This window comes from Centroberyx gerrardi, chromosome 8 (assembly GCF_048128805.1).
Source record: "Centroberyx gerrardi isolate f3 chromosome 8, fCenGer3.hap1.cur.20231027, whole genome shotgun sequence".
NCBI classification, from domain to species: domain Eukaryota; kingdom Metazoa; phylum Chordata; class Actinopteri; order Beryciformes; family Berycidae; genus Centroberyx; species Centroberyx gerrardi.
The window spans coordinates 11933593-11960528 of record NC_136004.1 but is presented as its reverse complement, the minus strand read 5'-3'; the positions used below and the strand labels follow the sequence as shown (position 1 = coordinate 11960528).

The 26936-nt window shown below is 42.4% G+C and overlaps 2 protein-coding genes across 2 annotated transcripts; one reads left to right on the top strand and one right to left on the bottom strand.

Moving 5' to 3' along the window:
• The first annotated feature begins 1104 nt into the window (after positions 1-1104).
• inpp5l (inositol polyphosphate-5-phosphatase L) lies at positions 1105-17854 on the top strand. Its single transcript, XM_071924133.2, has 16 exons — positions 1105-1550; positions 5561-5602; positions 6115-6215; positions 6361-6448; positions 9658-9721; positions 10380-10483; positions 10746-10798; positions 12019-12138; positions 12665-12749; positions 12871-12966; positions 13057-13131; positions 13491-13564; positions 13661-13772; positions 13869-13937; positions 14023-14082; positions 15189-17854. Exons 1-15 carry the CDS (start codon positions 1491-1493, stop codon positions 14062-14064), a joined length of 1185 nt encoding a protein of 394 aa, XP_071780234.1. The 5' UTR covers positions 1105-1490; the 3' UTR covers positions 14065-14082; positions 15189-17854.
• A 2986-nt stretch (positions 17855-20840) lies between these two features.
• Positions 20841-22815, bottom strand: nkx6.3 (NK6 homeobox 3). Its single transcript, XM_071924838.1, has 3 exons — positions 22397-22815; positions 21354-21519; positions 20841-21071 (listed from the first exon to the last, which is right to left on the bottom strand). The coding sequence occupies exons 1-3, from the start codon at positions 22813-22815 to the stop codon at positions 20841-20843; spliced, it is 816 nt and encodes a 271-aa protein (XP_071780939.1).
• Positions 22816-26936: the final 4121 nt, after the last annotated feature.

Here is a 26936-nt window from a genome sequence, read left to right as displayed (position 1 = left end):
CATCTTTGCTTTACCCCGGGCTGGTGCTCAGACTGCTGCTGTGGACGCCTGCATGGCTCCACATCCAGGCCCTATCCACTCCAAAGAAGTTTATTCATAAACACATTACATCTCCTTTGGCCCACTGTGTAGAAAAAAACACTACTGCAGTTTTGTTGGTAATTGCATTGTTAGTTATTCTGGAAGTTTGGGATTGCTCTAGAGAATGAACATGAACAATTGTAGGTTATGTGTTTAACCACCAAGAAACAAGGAAAATTGATTTTATCGGTTCTGTTGAAGCAGGACTAGCTAGGCAGGATTTGTGGACTAGCAGAAATGGGCTGTGCTGTTGTCATGCGGGTTTATGAGCACACACCCAAGGCAAGTTACAGAGAAAGATAAGACCATTCCAGCTGAGACAAACTCATCTGCTTTTACACTATACTTTTATTTCTGATGCTCAGTAGTTATAGAACAAGGACAACAATAGTTGTATGGCAAAAGTTAATTGTCATTATTGAGAGGTAATTTAACAAATTCACTTCATTACTATAAAATTCCTATTTGGACTGTGCCTGTGGTGCTTAGTAGTTTATAGTGAGCTTATCGTACTTTATGACTTTATGGTATTATCTCCTATGATATCGCTATAATATTCCTGTAGGAACCTATAGTGAGTCTGTGGTACTCAATAGTGAGTTGATATCTTTTTACCATCTTGGTATCACCATTCATATAATATTAATTTAACGACTTGTGGTTTGCTGTGAATATTTCATAGTAGTCCTTCTAAATTGTACTATACGATTACAATAGATCATTTTCGTAAATGCAGTACAGTAGCATTTTCTCAGGTAGGACACACACACACACACGCACACACACACACACACACACACATACACACACACACACACACACACACACACACACACACACACACACACACACACACACACACACACAGACCATGTGTTATCTGATTAGTTTCCAAGTAGGTTGCATTTTTGGTGTATTGGCCGTGATGCGGTGATACAACTTGACAAGGAAGACTATAATTGACTGCACGCAGCAACTGGGCGGAGCTCCAGAGTTCATATCACAACAACACTGACTGTAACTGCTTGGTCCGGTTCTCGGTGTGTTTGTCAAGGCAGCAGATGCACCGTCCCGGCGTTAAGTCCGCTAAGAACCCACTAGTCCAATTAACCATGAGGGGCGACGGAAATCCACGCATGTATCCCCACTGCTTGGCTCGGCGATGGAGATGAGCGCTGCTCCGGCGTACGATCACGACTTGAGACGACAGCCCGCCATCAACAAACGTGGACAAGTTGGACTAAAAGCGAGACGCGGTCAGTGTGATGCTGGTGTATTTTCAGCGCTATTAGTCGCGATTTAGACTCAATACAATCGGCCTAATCTTCTGGACAGTACAGGCCTTGACGCACGTCATTTGGCGACGCTACGGAGTTTCCTCGGACTATTTCTGGAGGTGGATCGTTATCATGGAAACGTACACTGATGTGTTGCTTGTCACTGCCAACGTCGGATCACTCTTTGACAATGTAAGTAGACTCATGAGAAGAAAATTGCAACTGGACTCCCCAGTTAGACTGCAATGCTGCCTGGAATATGCGTAAATGTTAACGTTGTTCTATAGGCTAATAAAGAAATAGTTGGTGGAAAGGCCCAACTATAGGCGGCAAGTTTTACGATGTATGGGCTCCATTACTTCTCTTATGAATTGTTTTTGCCTGAACATTTTAGCTAAAAGGTGTACGGAGAAATAGCCAGCTGGATGTGTCAAATGTGTCAAAGTCGGCACCCCGGACGCGCGTAATGACCTGCTGTCACTTCATTATAATTCACTGTCTATACCATGGTAACTACACTGTCCCCCCCCCCCCCCCACCACCCATTAAAAACAGTACCTGCCTGCAGACCTCCACTCCACTTGACACCCATCATGACTTTGTGCTGTAGAGGCCAGTCCTTCATTTACCTAATTTCTGTAGGCTTGTACAAGTTTGTCTTTATTTCGTTTTTTTTTTCTCAACTTCCATGACTTTCACATGTCATTCAGTCTTTGGCTGTGACGTGTGCCTGCAATCCCTGATGAAAAATCACATCAGTATTCCTATAGGGACTTACAATGTGTCTGTGGTTCTCAGTAGTGAGTTTATAGTAAGATTTTCATAGTTTATGGTATTTTACATCTCCTGTGGCGTCACTACAGAATTTCTACAATATTCCCACGCGATTATATATAGTTCATGGTTTCAATGTGATATTTGTGTCCTTATAGACTAATAAGGATTAAGGAGGTTTCCCTGTAATAGAGCTGTTCTAAAATGTTGGCAAACTCTCTGCACAGTGCTTCTTAGTTTTGGGCTAGGCTCGGCTGTCATAAACTCTCAGACACTGTGTGGGGGAGGAGGGCTCTTACACTCATGGAAATTTGGCTCAGGACCATGTTTCCGGTTGCCATATCTGGCTCCAATGAAAACATGTTAGATCCCATTGTGGGAGATATCTGTAAACAGATGAATATCTTCCCTTGGGGCCTTGAGCTTTTCTACTTATTTTGGCCCCCTGATTTCTATAAACAAACACTTCTAAACATTCACCCAGCCTTCAGGATAAGGGCAAGACCTTAAGCACATCACAGGATAAATCCTATTGCTTTACAGTCCTGGCTGGCTGAGTCTCCTGTCAGAGCGGTTAAGACTGAGCCATTCAGCTCTAAAAGCCACTCTGTGTCATCAGTGACATTTGTATGGCACACCATAGTATCCTGGAGATAATCTCTGTTGATGCTGATAATAAAGACCTGTCAATTCAGAAAATCGCTGAATCACTCAAGACTTTGGCTTGCCTGCTGAACTTACACAAAAACGGTGAGCAGTATTGTAAAAGTTGTGATGTAACTTAACTTTGTATTTTAACAGAGCTGGTGTAATTACCATGCAGTGGCATATTCATGGCATGGATAGACGTGACACAAGTAAAATAGGGACTTCCCCCTTTTTTTTTTATACAAATGATGTGCATGGTCTTTAAGAACTTTTATAGTCATTATTGGAGCAGATCATTGCCAATCACACTGGTAGGGCAATTTAACCAATTTCCTCTGGAATTATTAGAAAGCCTGGAGTAAATAAAGCCTTAACTTAACCACTGTGCTGGATCCAGAAAAGAGTCCCAGTTTTTCCGTGCTTCTCTCAAAAGGCATGATGAAACAGTGCTAGTTTCACGCAAGACCTCTCTTGCTAAGCTTGCCTGGTCTTGTTGCCTTAGATGGTATTCGTTTTTGCCACAGAAGGAAGTCCTTTGCAATAAGAACAACAAAAAAAATATAGCCTATGGTATACTGTTTTTTCAGGAGGTTGATCATACACCCATCAGAGAGATGTGGGTTTCATTGTTTTTCTGACTTATGATCTACAGTATTGTGTCTTAGATTTGGAAAATCCTGTACATCTCTAAAACAAACCATAATATATGTCTATCAATGTCAGACCTCTCAATTCTGTTTCAGTGGGAGAGAGTCAGTGAACAGAATCGATGCGGTCGTCCTGTGGGCTACATGGGCACACACAAATTGTTTGTGCCGTATACTAGAATTACGCATGAGGTGCCCTTCAGGTCACAGTGGTTGGACTGCAGCCGGCCCCGTCACACTGACATGCAAATTCACTATGCAAAGCCATTGCTCAGCTGGTGTGAATCCACCTGGCCCAGCAGAAGGCTGTACATGACTGCCCGACTTCAATGGGAAGCACAGGACTGTGCCTGCTCGCCGATTCCCTGGGGCTTTGAGGATATGACGTGTTCAAGTGCCGCAGCTTAGTGTGAGCAGGAATTGCTCATTGATGTACCGCCGTATGTGATTTATAGCCCTCGATCAGAGAATAGCGGACTGGTATGATCAGAGAAGCCTTTATTGTCAAAGTTAAGCATTTAATTTGACGTATAGGGTGGCAGGAGAAATATTTATGGATAAGAGCTGGATAATCAGCTCAAAGCTACACAAGGGAACTTTTCACAGTGAGACGTAACTGTTTGAAAAATGTGAACTTCAATACCCAGAAATCATGTAACGTGGTGTCAGCAACCTGCACACCTGTCTGTTTATACCAAAGGATACCGAAGGGACAAAAGAGGCAAAAGAACATTAGTGAGTCCAACTTTCTCTGCATGAAGTGCTCGCTGCTGTTGAGGAGTGAAATACAGTATTTTCACTCATGAGTTATAAATTCATTCAGTCATCGCCTGTGGGTGTCCAGACCAGACATCAGAATTTCATTTGGGTGAATCTACGGCTTCTCAGTTAGAGGGGATGGGAGGCTCTTCTCTGTTCCAGCTCCACTTTGTGATTTAGGCTGATAAGACGGTCTGTATTTTTCCATGAAAATGTTCCCTAGTGCAGCTTTAATGCAATACAATACAGTGTAAATGGAAATGTACCTGGTATTCCTAACTGGGACAGGCCTGCTTAGCTGACAGACGGTTTTGTGTGAGGTTTATCTGTCTGCTTTCCTCATACATGTTTTATATACTCAGCTGTCACGTGGCCATGCATTATTAAACCTACCTTAGGAATGATGAATGGAAAGGTGGCAGGATTATGATAGGTACAGTTACATCCTGGAACACAGAGCCAGTGACACACACAGGATAATATTTCCAAATAATTCTTACTGTTTGTTTTACTCTCCTTGGAGTCACAGATGGGCGGGGTTTGTCACACTGTACAATCGAACGAGTGCCAGCAAGTTTCACAATTACAGGAAAGGATTTGAAAATCAGTCGGTTTTTTTTTCCATGACAACTTCCTGACACTGTCTAGTATTTGTTCCAGGTCAGTTAGTGGGCAGGGTGTCTTAAAGGATAAGTTCAGCGATTTTGGACCTATATATAATTTTTCTCCTACATACCTGTAGTACTTGGACCCGCAGAGACTAGAAACAGCTGTCAGTAGAAACGACGAGTTCTGTTCCTAGGCCTCTTGCTGCTAACAATGAGTCCAAACAGGGTAAAATGGCTCCAAAAAGCCATTTGCAGGCTCCACAGGGGAGTTGAGAGTAAACAGAAAAGTTGCAAAGTACATAAATTAAAATTAGCTCTGGTTTCATCACATTCACTAATCAGGAAATCACTGAACTGTTTCTCTCTGCCACAGCACAGACTGCTGTGGGGTGAAAGAGCGTTACTGGTGGCGTGTTCTAGTTCTGTGGACAGCTTCACATGGAGTAACTGGGTGAAGACTATCCACTGAGTGGAAATGGTGCGGTGCTGCTGCTTTCCCGGCTGTGGAAATAAATATGGCGGTTGGTCGCCTTTTCGTTGTCTTTTTTAGAGATATTTTGATAGATGATTGATAGGCTACACCGTTTGGACTCATTGTTGGGGAAGTTAGGGAAGCTTGGAGTTTCAACCGACAGCTGACTGAAATTATATAGCCTATAGGTCAAAAATCGCTGAACATATCCTTTAATGCTTGATCAGGGACACTTGACTATTTGTTACAGAAAGAAACATGCCTTTGCTGATTTTTCTTTTTGTCACTTTGTAGGTGGGAGAGATTCAAAGTGAGTGGTTACGAGAATTCTATACGGTGAGTTTGGGTCCAACCATGGGCTTGTCTCCATAAACACTGCCTTTTTGTCACTGCTGAATTATACTGTAAAATTATACTGTAGATGCTCAGTGTTGAGATGCCTAAAGCTACGCATTCATTACGTGAAAAAGGCACATAAATGTTTTTCCACTCATATTCGCACAGTATCTTATTCTTTTATATTCTGTAAATTATATATACAGTAGTTTAGGCACATGAGAAGTGTGTTACATATTTAGCGCTGGCTCCGCTTTCATAGGGTGCTGGCAGGGATGTCATCATTACATTGGTGACATGCAAGTAACATACAACTGCTGAGTGTTCCTATGGAAAGCTGATACTGTGCTGATACTGTGCCATAGGCCAGGCGCAGCGCTTGTGCAGTAGAAAAACTCTATATGACCCCAAATGGATAGTTCACTTCTCCCTGCAACTCACATTGCTGACCCTCTGTGCTTCTCAGTATCAGTTCATTAGCCCTGGTGAGACCTGACTCTGTTTTCCAACAGACTGTCCACAACCACAAGCCGCAGTTCATCGCCCTGCATTTCCAGGAGGTGGGAGGGAAGGACTACATGGTCAACATGGGCCATGCAGAAGATTTCTTTTGGTAGGATTATTTCTACTAATAGTCCTTGCCAACTTGTTTGTTCACCAAATTGAAACAAACTGTCCCTTATGTTTTACTTCACCTGCATTGTAAGTGCAGAAATCAGTTCTTTAGCTCCATTGCCTTATAATCGCTCTGTTTGCAGGAGCATCGAGTCGAGTGAGGAGATGAAAGACTTTGACAGGGTCTGCGTCTATGTGGACAACCAGTTCCAGGCAGAGGACAGCTTCACGGTGAGAACCACAGGAGGCCGGTCTCAGTCAGAGCAGTTCTCCACTGTGTCCACTAGATGGAGCCCTCCTCCACATTAGTGGTGTGAGGTGGTTTGAGGCGTTTAATGTGCTCTGATGTTGGATATCATTTAGACTGAGAACCAGGACCTGGTAGACTTAGTCATAGGTAAATGTTATGTTGTTTTCCTTGTGGTTGAATGTTGTTGAGGTCATCAGGGTGTGTCGTGGGCCAGAAGGGAGATTCATTTGATTTCCATTATCATTGCCTACAGTATGAGAAAATACATTTGTTATTGCTCTAGAACATTATTTACCATTCTGCATTTTTAGGTCATCGTGTCATTACAAACATTGGAATAAAAATGAACAAATAATGTCAGCTAGTTTTTTAATTCGTTGGTTGCCCTAGAGAATGTTATGAAATACCTTTCAAAACAATGGTGTTATGATTTGTTTTTGTTTTTTTGATTACTTTATTTGCACAAAACGGTGATGAAATGTAATGATAAAAAACAAAAGATGTAATCAATAATCTGTGCACAGGAAATAGTGAGATTAAAGTGAAACTCAACATGTTTATATAACATCCCATCGCCAACAAAACAACAACAAGACGACTATAAAAAAAAAATTTGGGTGGACACTTTAACAGCAGGTTCAAGTTCATTGCTGCCATTTTATGACCAGCAGTAAAAACAGTTTTTGGCTTTCCACAGCACTTGCAGCACGGAGTTATATGCTGAGATATGTTTGCATGTTTGATGTACAAACAAGGCCTTTCTGTCTGTTTGAAAGTTTTTCATGCCTGATGAAGAGCGGGTGCTCAAAATAAAACTCTCAAGCTAATCGTTTACACTATCAGAGCATCATAACCATGCGGATTCTTCTTTTTCATCGGGATCTGAATGTCTTTCCAGCAACTGTTTTTCTATTAGGCGGACTGCACAAACTCACAGTGTGCGAACTCTCATAAAACCACAGCCTGGGTGTAAGTGACATCGATCTCGAAGAAATAGTATGAAACAGTGTGCTGCTATGCTGTGGTAGTTACCTAGTGTTGGGCGCAGACAGAGGTGAGGTGTTTAAAGACCGGTTCGCAAAGTTACTCATGGCACTACATCCCCATCCATCCTTTAACCCCCCAGTCTCTCTTTATAGCTGTGGTCCGAGCCCGCTGCTCCTCATGATACCAAAGAGCTGCCGGGAGGCTGCTGGGGTCACGGGCTCAGCCTCAGTCTCCACACCTGTCAGGAAAGCCATCTCTTGTCTCCGACCTCTTCGCCAGTGACCTCTAATACCAGAACGAGTCAATTTGCGACACTTTTTATGCCACGCTGGAATCGAGCTGCGTCAGTGGAGGTCGTTGTTTTTAGCAGGTTCGTCAGTAGCTGATGTTGCTCAGATTCTGCCCTGATTGGGATCAGCCCCTAGGTGGGGAAAGTGGCTGAGTATTTCTACAACTATTAACCCTAACTCCTCCCAGGTGATACCCCCATACTGGGCTCGTGACAGTAGGGGTCAATGGCTGCGTCTGTAGACTGAGCTGCGTGAAGTAGAGGGGAAAGTCAATGGCCAGGTGTGGGGGAGACAGGGCAAAGTCAATACATTTAACTCTAGATTAAAACTATTGATCCCAGCCCATTTGTGCACGATAAATAAAGTGCGAGGGGGGTGGCAGACAGCTGGGACTGTGTTCCCCCCTGTGCTGGAGCGCTTGCACCCTCCATTCCTTGCCCTGAGAGGGTTGCACAACACCCCCCCTCCCACCCCTCCCCACCATGCCTCATTCTCATTTCGTCTGTGCCACCTGCATTGATTTTCAATTTGTTTCCCCTTGGCTGCGGATCATCAGTTATATGGCCAAGAGAGAGTTTGGGGGGTTCTCCTTTCAGAGGGGCTGCAGAGGCAGAGGGGGGGGGGCAGACTTGCATGCATTCCCAGTACAAATGGTGTTTTGATAAAAAATCACTTGTAAGTCAATATTTTTTTATTAAACTGTGCACAAACCTGATTGATGAAGATAGGTGTTTGGCAGAGTATGTGGAGGAGAATATCTATCTGTGTGGGTGGGTGTGGGTGTGTTTGCATGTGTGTGTGTGTATATGTGCTTTCCTGTGTGAGTTAAACATAACACTGTTACTGATCCGGTATAAACCAAGCCAACATGGATTACATTTATTGAGCTAGCTATTAGAATATAGTCCGTCAATTAAAAATAATTATAACTGTGTTACATGTCACAGACTATTTCTGAACTGAAATGATAACATGTTTTTTTTAATATTTACTCCCCATGTAGAAACATGCTATAGCCCAGGTATTCCTTCTTGAATGGGCCCGTCCCGCCCGGCTCTAACTCCGCGCTCTAACCTCGCGCCCTTAGTTTGGACAAGTTGCTCGCTAATTGCTGGTCACTGGGGCTGACCATGGGGACACTTCCATCCCATTAAAGGAGGATGACTTTGGCACCGAAGATAAATGGTCTCTTCAGGGAGAGATCTCTCATGCTGAGGGCTGAGGGGAGGGGGGGCGCACAGCGGTCCGTCACGCCCCAGACCCTCTGGGCTCGGGCTGATTTTTCTTCGGCCCCCAGTCACAGCGGTGGCGGTGGCAGACAGCAGGCCTACTGCTTAATACCTTTTAAATTGTTTTAATTTTCTGTCTTTATTGATCTCTCAGGGCATGATTAATCAGATCAGTGGAGCAGGCAGTTAGTACATTAAAAATTGTCAGCCCACGTCAGGGATGATTGGGTGCTAAAGTGTGTGTGTGAGGGTGTGTGAGTGTGAGAGTGTGAGTGTGTGTTGTGCACTTATGTGTTCACTTTGTATGTCTCTATTTTTTAAAGTTTCATATATGTCTAAGGGGGAGTTGTGTTCATGATCTGTTTGCTTGACAAGTTGTTTGACTTTAGCACTAGGCGATTCTTTTAGTGGACGTTCTCTGCAGCTTTTGTTTGAAAGTAAAGGATTGTGCAAGAAAACAAAATAGTTATTTTATAACATAACTAACCCTATAACAACAGTTTTTTATTGCTGTTTTCGTAGATCATTATCACAACTGCATTGTTTTCACTGCTTTTTGAGATCTTTAAAGTGAACGTTAAACTGTCAAATTGAAATTGAACTTACACATTATAACTTTGCCTTTTTGCTGCCAGGTGCAACATCATCAGACGTGAGATTTCAGTTCCTTCTTTCTCTCCACAGGCTTTGGGGAGCATGTACTTCATCCACAAGGCACTGAAAAACATCTTCCAGTATGATTTTAATGGTAAAAACTTTCCTCCGTCTCTGTGTGACATTTCCATTGACTCCAAATAACAAAAGATAAATCAATCAATCAAATAAATGACAGATTATATTAATTATTTGCCTTGAATATGGAGATAATTTTAGAACACAGACAAACCACTCCTCTTGCATCCTGTATCATTATTTTCATTCATGGCTTATACGTTAGGAGGGAAGAGCAACACTGCATATCATTGCTAAGACTCCTGTCACAGGATTGAAATATCAGGGATTGTAGGACTTGAATCTGTGAATGTGTAAATCACAGTTTGATGGCCAGCCCTCTTGGCCGGATATTTGCAAAGAGCCTGAATTTGAAGTGGAGCTGTTATTTTCCTGTTGCATAGTCCAGTCACGTTAGGCATGAAAAAGCTCCTCCGAAAAGCTTATGGAAGGACCATAAACATCCTGGAGCTGCCACTTGCTGTGTGGCCCGAGCCGATTGGTGCTCACCAAACACAGTCTAATGGCTTGCTTATAGATCCTCTCATCATGTATGCCGCTCTGATGAGGTTAACACCAGTTTATTGATTACTGTTTGCATGTTTTCTCACTCTTTTACCCTTCACGCCCCTCTCCCTCCCTCTCTCTCTCTCTCTCTCTCTGTCTCTCTCTCTCTCTCCCTCTGCCCCTCACAGTTAAGGATTTTAAAGCAGTGTCGGGGCAGAACAAGTATGTGGGCTCCCTGGACGGGGTAACCACAGTGGAGAAAGAAAAATTCCCAAAGAATTTCTGGCCTGATGTGAGTATGTATGCGTGAGTGAGCATCTGTGTATTTGTGTGTGTGTGTGTGTGTGTGTGCGTGTGTGCATGGATAGGGGCCAAAGGGAGATGCTGAGACAAATTAGTCTACTGGGGTTTGAGGGGCTGTCTGCCTATTCTGACAGGGAGATGAGACAAATTATGTGAAAGAATCAATAATTACCAGTTTGGCCCTCCAATGACACAGCTCACTGCTGTTTTTTGAATCCTTCTAATCTCTGTGTGTGTGTGGTGTGTTGCAGTTCAAGTGGTCCAGAAAGGGCTTCATGAGGACCCGCTGGATCATACACAACCAGTACGTACTATACTAACTCTACCTTCACCACTTGATAGAGACCAGGCCCAACTCACTCTCATTTCAGTCAAATTAGACAGCTGATCTTATTCAAAATCCAAGTTTATTTGGCCTGAGAGAAAGAAATAAAAAGACATTGAACCCATGTGTGTAATAATATGGCTGCTGAAGTGCTCTGAAATGCCTAAAAATAAGAAACCATGAATGAATTATCTGTCATTAATAGCTGTTTTCATTTAAATTTTGAATTGAGTGAATTGAGAGTGAGCTGATTCCAGCCATGAAACTCCCTGAGAGCTGTTTGCTGCTGCAGCAGCTCAAACTCAGGTCGCTTTAGCAAACATCTTCTGTTTCCTCATTACCAGCGTCACTGTTTGCTCTCCTGTGCTGATCCCTGGGGACGTTGAACAAAAGGTTTCAGTTCCGCTAGTCGACTTTCTTCGAAGTCTAATTAAAAACGCTCTTATATTCTACATATGAACACAGTTGAGGCAGCATGTGTCTCCATCTCTGCCGGCTCCTTGTGTGCAACATGGCAACTGAAGCGCTCAAAATTTCCACTTAAGAAATAACTCATAAGAAAAAGGAGAGATGTTTTTATTTACATTTTTAATTAAAGGAATTGAGAGTGTGAGCTGAATCTCGCCCTGAAAAGAACCAGGAGCAATTAGTCACTGCTGCTGCAGCGGCTCAAACTTAGCAAACAGCACTATGTTCTCTGAGTACCATAGTCACTATTTGTTCTGCTGTGTTGTTGCCTGGGGGTGCTTAACAAAGGGAGCCCAGAACCTGTGCGCCACAAGATCATGCTGTGAGTCAACACAGCTCGTGTGTTGGATGCACATTAATTGTTTTCCAGTGACAGCTAGAGAAAAGGAGTGAACGCTCAGCACAGAAGACAAATGTGCTTGTTTGTGAACTAACATTAACACAAGTGCACTCACTGATAAGTAAGCTCTTCATAAGTGACACCCCTCTCGGCACACTCACGTGTACACACACGCACACACACACACACGCACACACACACCCACGCACACACACACCCACGCATACACACTCTCGCACGTTCACCTATCAGATAGAAGTCAAGCTTTGGTATTGTCAGAGGGCTTCCTGTTTTCTTCCTCCATCTGCCACATATCGCCGTATTGTGTGTGTGTGTGTGTGTGTGTGTGTGTGTGTGTGTGTGTGTGTGTGTGTGTGTGTGCTCTTCACAGAGGTCTGGACCTGGTCAATGTCCACCTGTTCCATGATGCCTCCAACCTCATTGCCTGCAACTCCAGCCCTTCCATCTACTCAGCCAACCGCAAAAAAGCTCTCAGATATGTCATCAACAGGTTCGATTTCCAACTGCACACAGTATCAAACACGCCATGTTGAAGTGTACAGGATGAGGGAGAAATACTCATTGAGTTCACATGCACTGACTGGTATTTAATATCCCCTCTGTGCATAAATACACAGACTGTTCTGCCATGGAAAGAGAGATGAATTGCAAAAAAAACAACACTCTAAAAAATATGGGATGAGATAAACAAGTGAAATTTTCTCTCCCAGTTAGCAGATTTTTTTTAACTTGTTTTAAGCAATAAACATATTTTGAGACTCAGTACTAGACTAAGTGACTTCTATGAATATCAGCATATCCCAGCTATCCTGTCAAACTCTCTAATAACTGGGATGAGAGCCTTCTCTGTCGTGTAAACAGGATATTCCAGGAGTTTACATGAACTCTGACTCCTGCTTGACTGTCCCGGCTAATATTGTGATATTTACATGCGTGTGTATGCGCTCAAAGTTCGCTGTAATAAGGAAGAAGACCCCAGCGTCTGTGTGATTCACATCAGTGCCGTTTCCTTCCAGGATATCGGACAGCAGCTACACTCCCCTGCCTTTCTTCCTGTTTGGAGATTTCAACTTCCGGCTGGACACGCTCAGTCTGGTCCAGGTAGGTCATGGCCTGAGCGCAGGGTGTCGTGTTGCCGGTGAGGTTCAGGGGGATCGGGAGGCGTATTGCACTGGTTATCTGACACTGACCCTAGGTTGTGTGTGTGTGTGTGTGTAAACAGCACCTCTCCACCTCGGCGGACGTGCAGACCGTGAAGAAGGACAGCAGCAACGAAGTGGAGAAAATCATCTGCGAGGAGAAGGACAACGACCACAAGGTGATTGCAGCTATCTTATCGGCGAGACAATAAATCCGCTGTTTCCTGTTGTGCTGATTTCACCGCTCCCTCTGCCGTTTCCCCCCGCAGGTGCTGCTGCATATCGAGGCCAAGCTGTTCGCCTACCTGCACCAGGCGGTCTTCAGGGAGGACAACGGCAAAGCGGTGAGAACCCGACCTGAACTTTCACCCACATTGATCAGATCAGCTGCGCCACACTCTCTGACAGGAACTCTTTGAGCGACAATACAGCAGGCCGCCTGGCAACAATCTGCCGCGTCTTTGTTAGAGATTTTAGATTAAATCCTATCAGCGGAAATAAATTCCTATAAATGACAACAGACTTGTCACCTTGTGCAAAAAACAGAGACAAATCGTAGCCCAGAGGTTAGTAAAATTGAGTTAATTGTGACAGGCATTTTGTTTTCACCTGCTGAAGATATATAAAAGCTCATATTATGAAATGTGTTACATGCATAGAGGTTTCCAGTGGCTCTAATCAGCGATGCCTTTCTATCCCCCAGCTTTTGAAATATGACAAGGAAGTTACAGCCTTTCATGATGTTATTACAGAAGAGGAAATCCTGTTTCCACCCAGGTACGCGACCCAGCTGAGCCGCTTGCTGCAAACACTATCTGTACAACCCAAACCCCCCTTCACTTTTAATTCTCTCTCTCTCTCTCTCTCTCTCAGTTACCCCTACAGTGAAGAGTACACTAAGCCAACCCAGTACATGAACACCCGCTGTCCTTCCTGGTGCGATCGTATCCTCATGTCACACACTGCCCAAGAGTTCATCCACACAGTCAGTCAATGCCAGCTATCATCAGCCCGTTGATGTTCAGCGTCGCTTCCTATTTCCGCGATCTCCTTACCTCGTCTCGTTTGCTTTTCTTTTCAGAGGGATGGCGGCGAGAGGAGCGCGGTTTACAATACGCTGGGTCCTTCCGTCTGTATGGGAGACCACAAGGTAACATTTTGAATAGCGTGCATGTTGTGCGGGGCGAACCAAACAAGCCATGTAACTTGGGTGTCCTCTTGTGCTTTTCTCGTAGCCTGTTTTCTTGTACTTCGCGCTGAAGACAAATGACCATTGACTCGGATCCCTCTCAATGGTAAGAGTGTGTTGTCTACTGTGTAGTGTGTCTATATGTGTGTGTAGGTGGGGATTTCAGAGGGGGGCTCAGTGTGTAAGAGCGATCACAGTAATCTTGCTCAGCTCATGGGTCCAGTCCCCAGAGAGCCATAACCCAGGCTGGCCCAGCGGAGTGGGGATATGAACTAAGATGAAGTGCCTCCGGGACACAAGCGTTCCTTTGTGCGTAATGTAGTTGGACCGTCGGTGATCAGCACTTTTCACTGATCTATGTCTATTGAATCCTCTCCACTGTCACTGTGGCTACACCAAGTGCAATGTTGGCCCGCTTTTCATTAATTACCAGACGGACGGTCGGCCGGAGAGGCATACATTGTCCCGGCCGGGGTATTGGCATTTTTACGGCCATGATTTTGTTTTGCTGCCGTTTAAATGGCTTTTTCAAAGGATGGACCGCTTTTTCATGAGGATTCCTCTTCGGAGGGACGCAGGAGGATGAAATCCATGTACTGGAGGGACTTAGAGGCGCCAGGGAGTTTTTCAGTTGAGCAGGGCTTCCATCGAAGGAGTGATTGACAGTTTGAAAAACGATTTTAGTCCAATCCATCATTAACTTGGGGTTACTGAGGCCACATTATCTTTCCAAGAGAGGCGTTTTACATCATAGAGACAATGCATGTTGACAAAAAGCACTTTTTCTTTATATACCCTTTTAACATCAGTCAAACTAAAAAGTAAAGTACGAGATAGAAATGAATAGGACTTGTAGGTTCTCTCGCTTTTCTCAGAGGCACTACTGACTTATTAAAGATGTGAAAATGTTTTGTGGTCATTAATTTGTGCAGACAGGCCACAGTTTCGTTCAACAGCACACAGGAGAGCAGTTAGTTTCTATTATAGGGGAGTTAGTACTGTCAGTGCTCAGCTGCATTTAAACAGGAACAAAAATAATTGTTGGCCTCCATAATATCTATCATTTCATGATCTGTTGAATAATAGAGCCTATAGTTCTTAGTTGGATAGTAATGAGGTATTAATAGTGGCAGGGCCAATTTTTATTCTTATATAGTTGTTGTTGCCACATTGTGTGTGTGTGTGAATATTGTCCTGTCCCATGTGCTGTAGGTCTGACTGCGCCCCCCTCGGAGGTCCCGGCCCACCGCAGTATCAGTACCAGAGGGTAAACAGCATGATGACGACCCACCACATCCTCACCTCTGCCAGCCATGGGGCTCCACTCAGCCTGCCCCACCCCACCCCACCCCCCACCCCCTTCCCATCCACACATCACTGCTGTCTCACACCCGATCTCACTGCCACCTATTGATTCCCACGGCCGGGGTGACATCAGCACAGATTTGATCATCAGCAGCTATTATGGATTTTTGTGACAGACGATTTGCCAGATTCTCCACACGGACTCAGATCTTCAATCCTCGGCGACACTGAGGGTGTTCCTGGGATCCCGACCTGCAGTCACGGGCCTTTGTGCGCAGTGCAAGTGGGAAGATTGCTTTATGAATGGGACCAAATGATGATGTAAAGACTTGATGTAAAGAGAGAGTGTGTGACTGTGGGTTGTCTTTGGCCCTTTACGTGAATATGAGCATGCATCTCTCTCCAGTGAGGGGATGGGCAGATGACAGGTTGCACACACACCCACATACACACACTCACACCCACACACACACATACACACGTACACACAGATATTTGCTAATACTTAAACGAGTAACCAAGTAAATATCCTGACATCAGCATTAAGGGTTTAAAGGTCCCATATTATTCAAATGTTCCTCTATTTATATACATATATGATCAAAGGTGATTTGTGAAGGCATTGTTAAAATTTGATTTTGTTTGAGTGGTTTAATTTAAAGTTTTACATATTTTCAAAAATCCATCCTTTTTTACAGTCAGTTTCATATTAACGCATCACAACTGGACTTGGTCCTGATTGGCTCCCCTCACTACAGAATCACTGAAATCCCTCCAATCAAGCAAGTTTGCAGCATTTGAACTACCGGAAAGCCTCCACTCAGCAGGTTTATTTATTTACTTCATTTGAATTAGAGCAGCTGGTGTTATCGGCCAATCAGGGTCCAGTATTGTGAGAACTGAATCTTCAAATTCATTCAATTTAACTAATTCAATTCAACTTTTAAATGAACTAAATTTGTTTGCAGAACATCATGAAGAACATTATTTGTGTGTATTTGAAAACAAAAACATAAAAATAATATGGGACCTTTAAAATTGTAGTATTGGTCATCAGTCCTACTGACATGTGCATGCTTTTATTTTGTATTTTAGGCCATTTTTAGTTCATTTTTAGTTCAGTTATTTATTTTTTAAAACTGTTTGCTGTAAGCAGGATTTGACACTGCAGAGAAACACAGTAGAGGAATGCTGCTATTTCAGTGTCCTGTCCACATGTTTGGTCAACTGACCTGCACAGTTACAACGTCATCTAAGAAAGATCACAGACACGTTACTGTCTTGTATACATGTAGCTACTTTCTCACAGCAGCTCAGTATGTGGTCATGTCTGTCTTGATTACAATAATAAAATCAATAGATAGGACTTCAGAATGGATTTTGATAGATGTTCATCAACTCTTCAATGTCTGCATTGTGGCTGTAGACAAGTTGCTGTCATTGAACAAGAAGAAGAAGGCCAGTGACATTATTAAACAACTACAAAGCAACTGCAGTAATTTGCATCCTCATATGAGTGCTGTGGTAGGAGTTGAATTGACATAGAACAGAACAATGTAACATTTTACCTTATTTGACTTAATAATATCAGTACCAACACAGTTTTTGCTGTTTGAGTGTGCACACACACTCTTTCTGCTGTCTTTTCTGTGTGACTTGTGGTACCTACTGTACATTGTTAATACCAAGTGCTTTATTCCACAAGCTACGGCTAAGCAGCTCTCCGTCCTCACTCAGAGAGACGCACTGATTTATTTCTTCATTTTGTCTCTGCTGCATGCTGTCTGCACAGAATCTGCTCCCTTCTGTTTTGGCTGGCATCTACCTTACTTCTTTGCCAAAATAATCATACCATGTTTACTAATGACTTCAGCAAGGCAATGCAGATGTTTCCGGATCACTCCTTCACTTTAAAGATATACACACACACACACACACACACACTCACTCACTCACAAGAAGATAGAAAGGCACTGTTTGCATTTGGATTACTTTGATTCTGTCTTTTATTTTGATTTCTAGTCTTGTAGCACCAGCGTTGGATTATATTTTTTACGTGTGGATTGTTGGTCTTGTATTTGGATCTGGCTTTAATAATGACTAATAATTCAAAGAAATATGCTTGTGGTTTATTAATTGTTGTCTTTTAATCTTTCAAAAGGTTTTGTGAAACTTGTTTTGTCTTTCATAACCTGCTGGTACGGTGCACTCTCTTTATTCATACAAAAAAGTTTTTCATGCACATTTACATTTACAAATATCTATATCAAGTTGGACTCACAATCATGTTTGTATAATGGGACCGATGGTAAAAACGCTCAGGCTCATTGTAATGAGGACCGTCTCAGATTGTTGTTTAGACTCAATAATGCATGTATCTGAGTCGAGCGTTTAAGGACGGCTTGTCAGTAATAGACTTTTAGTGGGTGATTCATGGTTTGGTTAACACATTGTAATGCTGACCAGTCATGGGAGTGGAGTTCACCATCAGGCCAGTACTACTTTTAGATCACCAACAAACACTACATTCTTGTGATATTTCACGTTTGTAAATAAACTATTACCCTCACAAATATGGTGCATTATTTTTATTCTCACCAACATCATTATATGCAGTCTACATGAGCAGCAAACAGGATTTTTGCAGTGACAGCTTGGCCTTTTGGAAATAACCGGGATTGTCACTTAATAATGCCAGTGAGGCACACCTGTTTTGGGAAATACTGTACAGCAAGTAGGACAAGATCATAGACGCGTATCGTCTAACTGGGGTTGTTTCTGTGGTTTTTTTTTGCAGAAGTAGTTGACAGACCTGAAAGGTTGGGTACTGCATGCCAAAGATTGTGTGCTTTACTTATGGGAAATGCTGCCTTTCTGGATTAGGCCGTGCCTGCAAAAGAGGTTTGGATCTTGACAGGAGTAACTTTCAAGTAAACTGCAAAGTCAAAACAATAAACAATCAAGTAGGTAGATAGATAAATAGATAGCCAGATAGATAGATAGATAGATTATTCATATTACATTTCCATTCAGCTAAAGAGAGAGCAAAAGCACAGTTATGCTGACTTGTGTGTAGGTCAGGTTGAAAAACAATAGATGGGCTAGGATTTTATTGGACTCGTGCAAAATGAACATTTAGCCTTTACTAACTTGCCCCAAGGTGTAAAATATGTCTGTGTTATATATTCCGATTCCATAGTTCTAGACTTCAGCCATGGGGCGAGCCGTGCTTTTTTGGTGACATAAAGAGAAATGACGTGTGAAACAGATGAGCTATTAAGCCGGCCCTCTCTAGCTGGAATGGGCCGGCTATTTAGGACACGTTGTTCAGATTGATAGTCTTTAAGGATCGAGAAATCAAAAGCCTGCTGAAATTGTGACTTACTTTGGCTCTGATCCTCACCTTTATTGCATTTCACTTCTTGTGTTGATTCAGTGCTTTGCCTGGGATATATCTTCAGCATATATTTATATACCATTGTACAATGGTACCAGCAGAAAAAAAAGCACAGGTTGGCGGTTCGGGAGCGACTAAAATGTGAATTGCCTCCAATTCATAAATCACACCAGATTTAGTAAATGTTTGACATGTTTAATAAATGTATATATGTCGTCCCAAAATAGACTTGGACAATTATCATATCCAGCAGACTCACATGATATTAACATTTGGTCCTTCACTAATGGTGTTAAGCCTGTATGAACATGAGCTGCTACATGTTGGGATGCTGCAGCTTGTTCAGTTGTCTTAACTGTAAGCAAACAGAGCAGAATTGTGCTCAATAGCATTCCTTGGGTTTCTTTTACAGTACCATCTGCCCTAATATGAGTTCACTGAACCATATGGGGCGCAACTCACTGAGACTAAATTGTGAATGAGCTGGTGTGCTGACATTGATTTTATGTTGGAGTGGGTTGCAGGGGCCATTGTCTTCAATTTAGCTAGAGCACACTAGTAAATCACATAAGGTTTGGCCTTTGACCTTTATCCTCCTCAGTGATTGTGCCTTTCGCTTGCAGTTTCATTTTAACTGTCTCTTGACAACAGTTTAATGTGGTGGAAGTGCAGGTAATGCAGCCGCATGATATGTGTTCGAGTTTGTTTCTTCATGGAAAAGTACACAATTGTACACAATGACACAATTACCATCAAGTTCGATAAATAATTCACAATAATTTATTGTGCAATATTTCAGAAGTTTTTTCACACTGCACACAAATGTTTAGAGGTTGTCATATACTGGGTGTTTCAAAAGTAGGTATACAATTTTAAATAATAATAATAATAATAATAATAATAATAACAATAACAATGAAAAACAAAGCTAAAATTTTAGTCATTTTTAACCGAGTAATTTTAACAAAATAATTCGACATTCAATTTAAGTATTTATTAATACTACAAATCATACTTCTAGAACATTAATACCAGGAAATAGCATGCTAGTAAGACTTGCTTCCTTTCTCATTCCTCTCATTCCTTTTCTTTTCTCAAGTGTTCAAATTGTTTCCCATAATTTCTGACACATCCCTCTGCGATGCTGTGACACACTATTACTGTCTGACACCTCCTTTGTTTGCATTCATGTAATGTTTATAAAAAAATTACACCTACTTTTGAAACCCCCTGTATTTTAGAGTTTATAGGCCTGTGTTTCATCAGCACATTAACCTACAGTATATATTACAGTATACAGTCTCTGTGCCTGTAACAGGAATGCCAAACACTCAGTCACTTCATTTAAAAGCCCAATCCCCATTTGTAGAAATACAGTTGGCCCGACACTGACTTGGTTTATGTAGTGATTTATCAGATTGAAGACAATTTTTTTTCATTCTTAAATTTGGATACAAGAACAGACATTATGTGAAAGCTAATCATGAGCTCAGTAAATTATGCATTTTGAGTCTGATGGGTTAAGAAAGTCCCAGAAAGCTCATGTCCCATCACACACCCAGCTTTAATCAGAGCTTTCTGTGGCGATCTATAATTTAAGAGTTCAAATAAATACAAAACTAAACAGTAATCCAATTTCAGAATTTGTGATGGGATTGGTCACATAGCACCAAATGTCACCAAAGACAGAACAGTTCAGTAACTTTCATGACTTCAAGTCCTACTCTCTGTTTTATCAATAAGTATTATGAAGAGCATCATGCGTTTTTTTTCATGTCATTTTCTTAGATATCTTTTTACAAAATGATGTATAATATGCTGAATAATTCCCTCATATTGCAGCATAAGAACAAAACAGGCCAGAGAGGTTTTCTTGCACTGACTTAAAAAAGTAAACATCTCCTTCAACCTTCATTTCACAGCCCGTCTTTAATCCTTTAGATGTCCTTTTGTCGGCTAAACACAAACGGCCTCCTCTGAACATGCTTAAATGCTCATTGATTAAATTTGGCACTGAAAAATTATTACTTTCACACGTTTTGTTACAACATGCATGTCTGCTAAGAAGTGTGTGTACGTGTGCGTGTGTGTGTGTGTGTGTGTGTGTGTGTGCGTGTGCAGGTACACTGGCATATGGTTGTGCATGTTCCTGTGCCTGTGTGTCAGACGTGGTGCGGCCCCAGGCGCAGGACGGAGAAAGCCCTGCGGTGTTTGCGCAGCAGCAGTCGTATCTTCTCGTCGTCCGAGTCGGGGTCCAGGGGTTTGTTGTACTCCTCGTCCTCCACCTCGTTCTCCGAGGCCTCGCCGCCCGGCCCGGCGTGGCTGGCCTGGGTGGAGCTGGGCTCCGAGGCGCTCTTCTTCCTCCACTTGGTGCGTCGGTTCTGGAACCACACCTAGACAAGAAATTTTTCTTGTCAGTGTGTGTGTTTTATTCTGACTGAACCTGTATTATCCCTGAGCTTGCTGGCAGATTATATCATTTGTGGGAGGCTATTCACACACAACAGGTGCATGAAGATAAATGTGTGTATGGCTTGTGATCTAGCCTGCCTGGATGCTGTTGTCTACCCTCGCACTCTTTGTATTGGGTGTTTTCCATCTTTTTCTACTGCTGCACTTGTAAGTCACTCTGATCAAAAGCATCAGCTTACAATGTAAATGTGCGGTTAATGTACCTTGACTTGTGACTCGGTCATGCCCAGGGAATAAGCCAGTCTTGCTCTCTCAGGCCCCGCCAAGTACTTGGTCTGCTCAAAGGTTTTCTCCAGGGCAAATATCTGATGTCCACTGAATGTTGGTCTGGTGTGCTTCTTCCTGCCCGACATCTCCCCCAGAGGACCACTGTCTGGAAATATAGCAACACACAACATATCAAGGCAAACCTATCCTGTTTAAACAAATGTTTCATTATTACATAGAAATTAGCATTTCCCACTGAAATGCCTATCAAGTTTATGGAAATAGTTGGAATGCTATTTTTTTGTGTGCATAACCAGAAAAAGATGACCAGAGAGGCATTTGACTTTTCACAGTTTGCACAATTACAACATAACAACATAACAGAAGCATCTTTATCCCCTGATCGACAAAATGTGTGTTGTTGCTCATGCGTTGATATTTAGACAAGGGGTGGGAAAAATGATAGAACGATCTGATAGTTTTGTTTAACATAACAAATCACAGCAGCCTGATAACCGCAAGCAATTTCTTCTGTGATATGCAACATTATCCATGGATTATATTACATATAGGTTACATATTTTACATATTTGACTACAGCTTTGAAATGCCACATGAACTCACCATCCACCTTTAGTTTTATAGTTTGGGTTTTTCTAAAACAAGTGTATGCCTCTTTGATATTATGCATTTAAAATAACAACACTAGACATTAAAACTTGCCTTGAATAATTACAGTATTATTCAGGCCTTTCAGAACACTTACAAAACACAAGCTTTAATCAGATGGTATGTCTGAATTTATATTATTAAATTTTTTTTATAATATTAATTTATTTACTGCGAAATGATTCACTTGATTGAAATCATTTTGCTGTCTTTCAGTAAAAACAGACTATATACTGAGGAGGAGCATTCTTGTATCACCAAACGGCAACATCACTTGATGGCAGGGTTTAGTCTTGAGAGAGAGAGTGATACAAGGAAGTGGTAATGTGGTGCTGAGCTGGATGCTGAGTTCAGGCTCCAGTAGTGACACTCACTGTTACTGCACTGCTGCCTCCCTCCTCTCCAGTCGTAGCCGCTCTCCGCCCAGCAGCTGACACTGCGACCCTTCATGGGGCATTCGGCGCCAGGCTTGGAGAAGCCGCCCAGCGAGGAGTTGTAGTCTCGGTTATAGTACATCCCCGCGCTGGTGACGGAGGGGCCGAACCCCCCCATGGTGGAGTATCCGGACAGCAGGGTGGTGGTGCCCGTGGAGCCCATGCCCACCATGGAGCGGCTGAGGATGTCGCTGATGCCGTGAGGCGTCCCCGCAGGCAGCTGGCTGTTCAGGCCCGGGCTGAGCTTGTAGAAGGAGTTGGGCACCGAGTACTGGCACACTGGTGCCTTGAGGTCCGAGGGAAACTGGTTCAGGCCGTTGTTGAACAGGAAAGACCCCTGGATGTTTGGATCCATGGGAAGTAGCTCTGCCTCCGGGTCTCACCAACTCGCCCAGTGAGGTCCAGTCAGGAAAAGAGACCCCAGATGGGCCCACAAGAAGTTCGCTCTCTCACAGACAATGGTTCGACCTAGGATCACACCCACAGTCTCTAGACATTCAAACAATTAAGACAATTGATGTTGATATCGCCCACCTTTTATACCAATTTTCCCCAAGTCCCTGGTGTCTGCAGGAGTTGCTACCACAGCAGAGGATAGTGTAGCAGCAGATAAACTCTTCACTCTCGCCCTTCACCTGTTCTCAGCCAAAGTGTGGTGTGTGATAACTCCATATTTCCAGCCTCAGGTGAGCCCTCTGGAAAGAGATTTGAGTGCCGCTCCTAAAGACAGATCCCTCCTGCCGGCTCTCTCTTCATGGGTCATAAATAAGCACTATCTTGAAATGGAGTGGCACCTTGATAAAGATAGGCCACATTAGAATGCGGCCTCGGATTGGCCAGGGCCTCACTGCTTTAACGCGCTCCCATTGGCTCGCTGGTGAAAGCCAAGCCTTTTATTGGAAGGCAGCAGATTAATAGTGTTTTGAACAGGTGGAGTGGGAACAAGTTGATTTTTGATGGCCTGCCATGACTGACCAAGTGTGGTGGAGGAGAGGCAGCTTGGCTTGGCCTGAAATACACAGAACAACATAGTTTCTCTATTCCCTGGTTCAATTCTAGAAAATTTAGGTCCAAAATTTATGTTGATATTGCAGTGTGTACATAAAAGATTAGTGTCCAGCAAATTCCTCCACTATTTTCCTGTTGTTTACTGATGTGGATTCTTTCTTTGATAAACAGTTTTTATAAATCATCCAGATAGTGATATGACTCTGTAGGAAATCTCAATTTGTATTCATCAATATGCCCCATCAAGAAATAATTATCATTTTGTGATTTAAATGATTTTTTTTTTTTTTTTTTACCATTTAAGATTGCATGCTATTTAATGATGTAAGATGATTGTTTTAGTGATGACTAATCTTTTGGTAACAACTCACTTTAAGTGGATTATGAGCATCATACACATACAGCATGCATGTATGTATGTATATATGTAGCCTGTATGTATGTTTGTTTGTATGTCTATGTATGTATGTATCCATTGTATATGTAGTGATGTGTTTTTTCCAACCGAGGGTGCCGAACACCGTTTCGGATCGTTCCGGTTAAACTGAATTGGATAAAAAAAAGTTTACCATATACAGAAAACTAACGTGATTTTAGCATCCATCTTCCTCTATGGTCTGCCAGTCTTCCCTATATCAATATTCTACCATGGCGGCCCACCACGGTAAGATCATGACCCGCCATGCCAAAAACATTTCAAAATAATTTTACCTATGTGTCACGCGACGGCAGCGCGCGCTGGGCCACGCGCGTGCGCCTCTGCCTCCGCCTCCGCCTCCCCTCCCCTCGCCCCAGATATGCGGAACGGACGCGCAGCGCTCGTGCTCCAACAGGGAAGCAACATCATCCCAAAGCGTATCTTTTATGTTGTCTGTGTAGAAACAGTGCTGGCGGTCACGCAGCTCCCTGTACTTTTCCACTTTGCACAGTCGAGAGTCTAGAGACAAAAGTTCCCCACGTTCCACATCCCTAACCCCTTAGGTAGCGCACTGCAGTCACATGAGTGATGAAATCACCCTGTAACTCAGTTTCATAACACGGTCATATTGTAGACCTATTCATAATGTATAATCACTACTGTATATACTTTATATACTCTTTGAGTGACAGTATTTTCAAAATGGGATTTTTTTTCTGTCTGAGATCTAAGCAAAATGCTTTACCCTGTTAAATTGGAAAAGAATGAAAGTAATGTGTGTGAAGGTATAATATCCAATAACAGATCGAATTTGTGAAAATCCCTACCATCTTATAGCACTAAACTGCCTCAGGCAATACTGTGCTCAAATGATCTGATGTAAAACATTTGTTACCCAGATTTCATCTTTGACAGACTTCATTTTCAGACTACACCTTCTTCAACTTCATCATCTGAAATTAAGGTCGCCATTTCAGCCGAATACCTGCAGTTTCAAAACAAACAAAAAAATCGATCAATAAATGGCTGAATGAATAAATCGCCCACCACTAAATGTAAACAGAGAGATGTTGCGTTTTCACTTAGTTTTATTCCACTTGACTCCCCGATATTACCAAAGATAATGTAACAATATATCGCGTGCCTTATGATGCCCCATAGCAACTCTTATGCGACTTTCAATTGGGGGAATGAATTAGTGACTTTTGCTAGAGCCTGGGCCTTTTCTATTTTCGTTTCTATTTCTTCTCTATTTTATAAACAGACATATTTAGACAACTGGACGGATAGAGAGTATGACCGGCCTGAATCTTTGTCTCCACATGAAAAGAGTAGTAATAATTCATGCTTAGTAGTCTAAGCTTGAATTGATTTTTTTTGTCATAAGATACATATAAAAACATGTTACTTCACATATTGCTTTATTAGATCTTATACATATTACTTTAAGGTGAAGCCTGCGGTGCCTGGAGTGGAAGGCTGAAAGGAGAGAGCCATTTCTCAGGAAAAGACACGTGGTATTTGTTGAGTGTAAAAGAAAAGCTTGTAATTTTCCAACAGTAATGAGGTCATTTTGGAATTCCAATTGTCCTCATCCTGTCACATGGTCAGGCCTGTAATGTAATACTTCCCTTCTGCCCACATGGTAATTTAAGTCTCCTGTAGAGGGCAGTAAAAATCTGTGCCCTGTCTGATCAACCAATATTCATAGGCAGTAAATGAGACAATTTTAAACTTAAATTTGCAGTCTATGAATGCTTTTATGGTCACTTGGCCCTTTTAATCAAGCATGCATTTTGCAAGTTCTATCTAATCCACTGAATCAGTCTGTGCTGACCAGCTAAACCCCAACTGATACGCAGATCTGACATAATGATCTTCTAAAGGTGCAGAAAGCTTGATATCAGTTTTGCTTTATGGGATTTTCCATGATGCCTTGGTGTGTTGAATCAGGTGAACACCATGGTATTTCCAGGTATTATGCTGTGTAATATTATCTAGTAGCCTATTAAAGTTTCCCCCCATTAGAAAGAAGTGGCGAGATCTGGGTCAGTACATCAGATCGTTAGATTCACTTCAACTGAGAGGGAAAAGAACAATAGCAATAGCAATTTATTGTTGGTCAACGAGCATCACAGCAGTGGCAAGGAAAGCTCACCAAACAAAGGATCCATCCCATCTTATTTACTGTAACATGTCCTTCCTACATGATGATGCCAAAGCATATAACCTAAATAGAAAATGATGCATCCCGTTCCTTGAGAAAGATTACATGAAGACAGAAAGAATGATTCAATTCCTTCAATGTCTATTCCTGCAAATAAAATGTGATACATGAAAACAGAAACTGACTACAGTGATGGTAAAATTGTGAAAAACATGACATAGGCCATCGATTTGCAGGTTACACTCGTGAATTGTGCGTCTTCTCTCCTGTGCTGCTGCTAGGTTCAGGGCAGAAAGCCCCCCTTTCCTGTGAAACGACTTCCCTTTTTACTTGACCAACTGTAGCAACCCCTGCAAATTCGATCCTTGCCCCCAGTTTCCTGTAACGGCTATAAAGTACATCATCACAGCAAATAAAAAAAAAAGCATGTAAAATCGCTGATGTTAATTGTTGATGTCTGACCTTTGTCTTTTCTTATCAGAACTTCAACAATCCGCATCTTGTTTGGTATAAAATACAAGGTCACAAGAATCACAATGACAAAGAACGAAAGTGATACCACTCTGAGGATGTAAACATCACATGTGAGCAAACATTACACAAAGTGGGATTATTTACCTAAAGGTATGAGCTTAGATGGTGGTTTTACATTTACAGTCAGTGCTTTCCTGTAAGTCATCAATATTACAAGTGACCTTATATAACAGGAATGTAAGATTGACAGGAACATGCATTAGTAAGTGTTACCAAGCCACTCCTCCTGCCTAACTAAGTTTAGGTACTTTTCCAAAGTGGAGTCCCTCCCTCCAGCCCTCCCCTTTCACTTTCCATGTGCTGCCTAATGTTGTGTTTTGAAGTTTTTTAGGCACATGTTCAGAGGTTT

Excerpts from the sequence above, each read along its gene's own strand:
- inpp5l (XM_071924133.2), top strand. The coding sequence starts at position 1,491 with ATGGAAACGTACACTGATGTGTTGCTTGTCACTGCCAACGTCGGATCA. Across the intron at positions 6,216-6,360 it reads CATGCAGAAGATTTCTTTTG|GAGCATCGAGTCGAGTGAGG; the intron begins GTAGGATTATTT and ends CTCTGTTTGCAG. Across the intron at positions 13,938-14,022 it reads TCTGTATGGGAGACCACAAG|CCTGTTTTCTTGTACTTCGC; the intron begins GTAACATTTTGA and ends CTTTTCTCGTAG.
- nkx6.3 (XM_071924838.1), bottom strand. The coding sequence starts at position 22,815 with ATGGATCCAAACATCCAGGGGTCTTTCCTGTTCAACAACGGCCTGAAC. Across the intron at positions 21,520-22,396 it reads CAGCAGTGCAGTAACAGTGA|TGGTCCTCTGGGGGAGATGT; the intron begins GTGTCACTACTG and ends ATTTCCAGACAG. Across the intron at positions 21,072-21,353 it reads TGACCGAGTCACAAGTCAAG|GTGTGGTTCCAGAACCGACG; the intron begins GTACATTAACCG and ends TTTCTTGTCTAG.